General features: G+C 37.3%; 1 protein-coding gene across 1 annotated transcript in view; it reads left to right on the forward strand.

Annotated features, from left to right (window-relative positions):
* The window catches only part of LOC109930685 (protein YIPF5-like), a 33,741-nt gene that overhangs the window by 1,691 nt on the left and 28,213 nt on the right, over positions 1-3,837 (forward strand). The window contains exon 2 of the mRNA XM_048602882.1: positions 2,334-2,506. Within this exon, the coding sequence (XP_048458839.1) occupies positions 2,334-2,506 (173 nt within the window). The remainder of the gene's footprint in view (positions 1-2,333; positions 2,507-3,837) is intronic.

The raw sequence follows: 3,837 nt of genomic DNA on the forward strand, positions 1-3,837 counted from the left end.
CCTTGTTATCTCAGATTCTCCAGCATCTGCAGTTCCTACTATCTCTGAAACAATGGATGGAAAGCTGGTTTGTGTGATGGACGGAACTGTGTTCATGACTCTCTGTAGTTTCTTGCGGTCTTGGGAAGAACAGTTGCCAAACCACACTGTTATGCATACAGCTAGGATGCCTTCTATGGTGCAGCTATAAAAATTGGTAAGACTCCTTGTGGATATGCTGAATTTCCTTAGCCTCCTGAGGAAGTAGAGATGTTGTTGTGCTTTCTTGACCATTGCATCAAAGTGGGAGGACCAGGATGCAGAGTTTGAACTGTTTGGAGCCATATTTATGTAACTTTTTATTGTGATTCTAGTCTAACCTTCTATGAAAAACAAAAGATTTACATATCTCTGCATTTGTTTTACAGACTTCATTTATATTACAATTGATAGATCCACGTTCTTTCTGTTGGGGTGTTATCACATGCAGATTAATTGGAAGCTCATATTGTGCATAACAATAGTTTTAGTTTACTTTTTTTTACATCTTGCATCATCTTCATGATAACATCCCACTTATTCAAATGCTGCAGACATATCAAAACCAACACTTATGACTGCTGCAACAGGAATCTTATAATGCAGTGGTAGCCATCAGCTTCATGCATTCCATTATTGGTTACTAGAGGGTTTCTGTAGCATTATTGATGTGTTTTCCTTACCTCAATTAGAACTCTGCATTACTGCAGGTCTCTTGTGTGTCATTTCAGGGATGAAAACTTAGCGCACTTAAGAAATACTACTCTGCATTAATATATGCACTTCCCTATTAGATAGCCCATTAATTTCATGCTGAATTGTAGGTTTTAGCACACGTTAAATAATTCAAATTAACGATAAGCTGCTTTCTTAACACTTAAAATCAATTATTGATTAATGTACTAAATGAGTGCCTTGTTGATAAAGTACTTTAAGCACTTAAAGTTGACTCTTTTAATATAAGTGTTATAGCTTGTAGGCACAGTAGCCAGTGGTTAGCCAACTGCCTCGCAGCACCAGGGACCTGGGTTCGATTCTAGCCTTGGGCAACTCTCTGTGTTGAGTTTGCATGTTCTTCCTGTGTCTGTGTGGGTTTCCTGCAGGTACTCTGGTTTACTCTCACAGTCTAAAGATGTGCAGGGTAAGTGGACTGGTCATGGTTTAAAAAAAAATTGCCCTGTTATGTCCAGGGATGTGGGGCAGGATGTTCTTTGGAGGGTAGTGCAGACTCAACGGGCTGAATGGCTTTTGTCTGCACTGTGGGATTTCTGTGATTTTAGGTTGACCATCAATATTATAAATGGGAGGAGGTTATCTTCTCCTATAGATCTTCATTTATATTTTGTAATTCTTTTTAAGACTTATTCAACATACATTTATAGAACTAGACTTTTGGATAAATTACTAATACATAAATAAAATACCACAGATGCTGGAAATTTGGAATAAAAACGGCAAATGGCAGAAATATTCAGAAAGTCCTGTAGCAGAGTTCAGTTTAAGTTCAGTTTCAAGTCTGTGATTTTTCATCGGTTCTTTTGGGTCACGTAGTAACTGTGACCAAACTGAGCAGACTTTGGAAGAATAGGCTAACAAGTAACAGAAACCAATTAAGTGCTAATAAGTGTAAGCAGCAATTTGCATTAAAAAGAAAACAGAAATTCTACTCTGAATGGGCTCAGTATTTTTGGACAAACAGAGGGATTTGAGGGTACAACTTCAAAATGTTAATAGAACTGCATATGTAGCTCAGGAGGTATAAAATATGAAACGCAAAAGAATAATTATCAGCCTATATTAAACTTTAATGAGATTTCAGTCAGAATTCTAGTTGCTGTGGAGATATATATGCAAATCAGTAAAATCTAATGCATCAATGCTTAAAATACTCATCTACTGTCTCTTTCAACTCTCTATCCCCAGTCTCATTCTCTTGATCTGTCCTTTTCATTCCACCTTCCTTCCATCCTCTTTTCTTTTCCTTGTCATTTGCTCTTCTCACCTTCCCTTCTTTAATCTGATTATTCCTTCTGCTGTTCAGATGTTGAATTTAAATATCACTATTGTTCTTAACTTGCTGTAAAGTCCCTTAGGAGTTTAACTAACAGTCCATTAAGAAATCATAGACAGTCATTAACAGGCCTCTTTCAATTTTCAAGTTCAAATGGCAACTACAAACCATGTATCTAGCACTGCCAACTTTTATGGCATCAGAAGCATGCCCTGAAAAAACTGCATGTCCTGAGGGAATTCATACAAGTACTTGACATTGTTAGTTTATTGATGATTGATTCTTCTATGTCTTTGCCTTTCAGTGAATTTGAGAATAGATACACACAGCCCAAAATATTTGTTCCTTCAGAAATGACGCAATCTTCAAAACTCTATGCAGGACGTATTTTACAGCCACAAGAGGTGTACACTCCCTTCAGCCCATCTTCCACAATATATGATGGTGACATTGATGATGAACCATCACTTTTAGAAGGTAATCATCTATAAAGCTAACTCCCAGTCTTGGAACGTTGCAATCTGGATAACAAATGCTGCTTCCTGTTGTTTCACGCGGTGGATTACTGATTTCAATCATGACATTGCATTGAGATGCTTCTGTGATGCAATTATAAGGTTATGAAGCCAGAGTTAGCTAAAGTGGACTGGGAAAATAGGTTGCAAGCTATTATCATAGAGAAGCATTGGCAGCCATTTCAGGTGATACTTTATAATCTCAACAAAGATGTGTTCCATTTAAGAAAGGAAGTGAATAGGATGCTCCATCTGTGGTTAAGAAAATCAAGGATGGTGACACATTGTGAGAAAAGATGTGCAATGCTGCAAAGATTAATGATATGCCAGGAGATTGGGAATGTTATAGAAATCAGCAAAGTATGACTCAAAAGCAAAGAGAAATTTGGAATTTGAGACAAAACTAGCAAAAAAATACAAAAACAGGCAGTAAAATCTTGTACAAATGAAAAGGAAATGAATAGTAACCATGAGCTTGTCTCTCAGAGGGTGAGACAGGAGACAATGAAATCACAGTGACTTTGGTCAAGTATTTGTATCTGTAGAAGACACAAAGAACATCCAAAGAAAATCAAGGGGCAAAGAGAATAGACAAACTTAAAATAATCGCAATTACTAGAGAACAAGGACTGGGAAAACTAATGCAATGAAAGACAGACAAGTGCCTGGACTTGACACCTATATCCTAGGGTCTTCAAAGATGTGAAGGCAGAGAAGAGTTACATCGGTTGTAATTTTCAAAAATTTTCTAGATTCTGGAAAGGTCTTAGTGGATTTGGAAACCACAAAATGAACACCTCTTTTAAGAAAGAAGAAAGACTGAAAGCAGGAAACAATGGACCAATTAACCTATCAGCTGTCGTTGGGAAATTGCAGGACTCCATTATGAAGGAGTTAGTAGCAAGACAATGAGAAAACGATAACACAATCTGACAGAGCCAACAATGTTTAAGCAAAGAGAAATTGTGTTTGACAAGTTTATTAAAGTTATTTAAGAGTGTAGAAAACTTGGTGAGTGAAATAACTGTACAGACGCTGGTATCCTGTCATCAAGTCACCCTTTATTTACTTGTCCACAGTACACTGGCTGTGACCATGCAAGCTCAGAGTCAGTCGCCTGAACAGAGGAGATTCTAAATCCCCTGGTTATAGGTTTTTTTAGGAGAACTAATCTCACAGTTATGTATATATTTTTAAAACCCTTACACTACTGTCATACACATTAGTGCTTACTTTCCCCAGCACTTGTGTGTGTGTGTGTGTGTGTGTGTGTGTGTGTGTGTGTGTGTGTGT

Source organism: Rhincodon typus, chromosome 1 (genome assembly GCF_021869965.1).
Source record: "Rhincodon typus isolate 14 chromosome 1, sRhiTyp1.1, whole genome shotgun sequence".
Lineage (NCBI taxonomy): Eukaryota > Metazoa > Chordata > Chondrichthyes > Orectolobiformes > Rhincodontidae > Rhincodon > Rhincodon typus.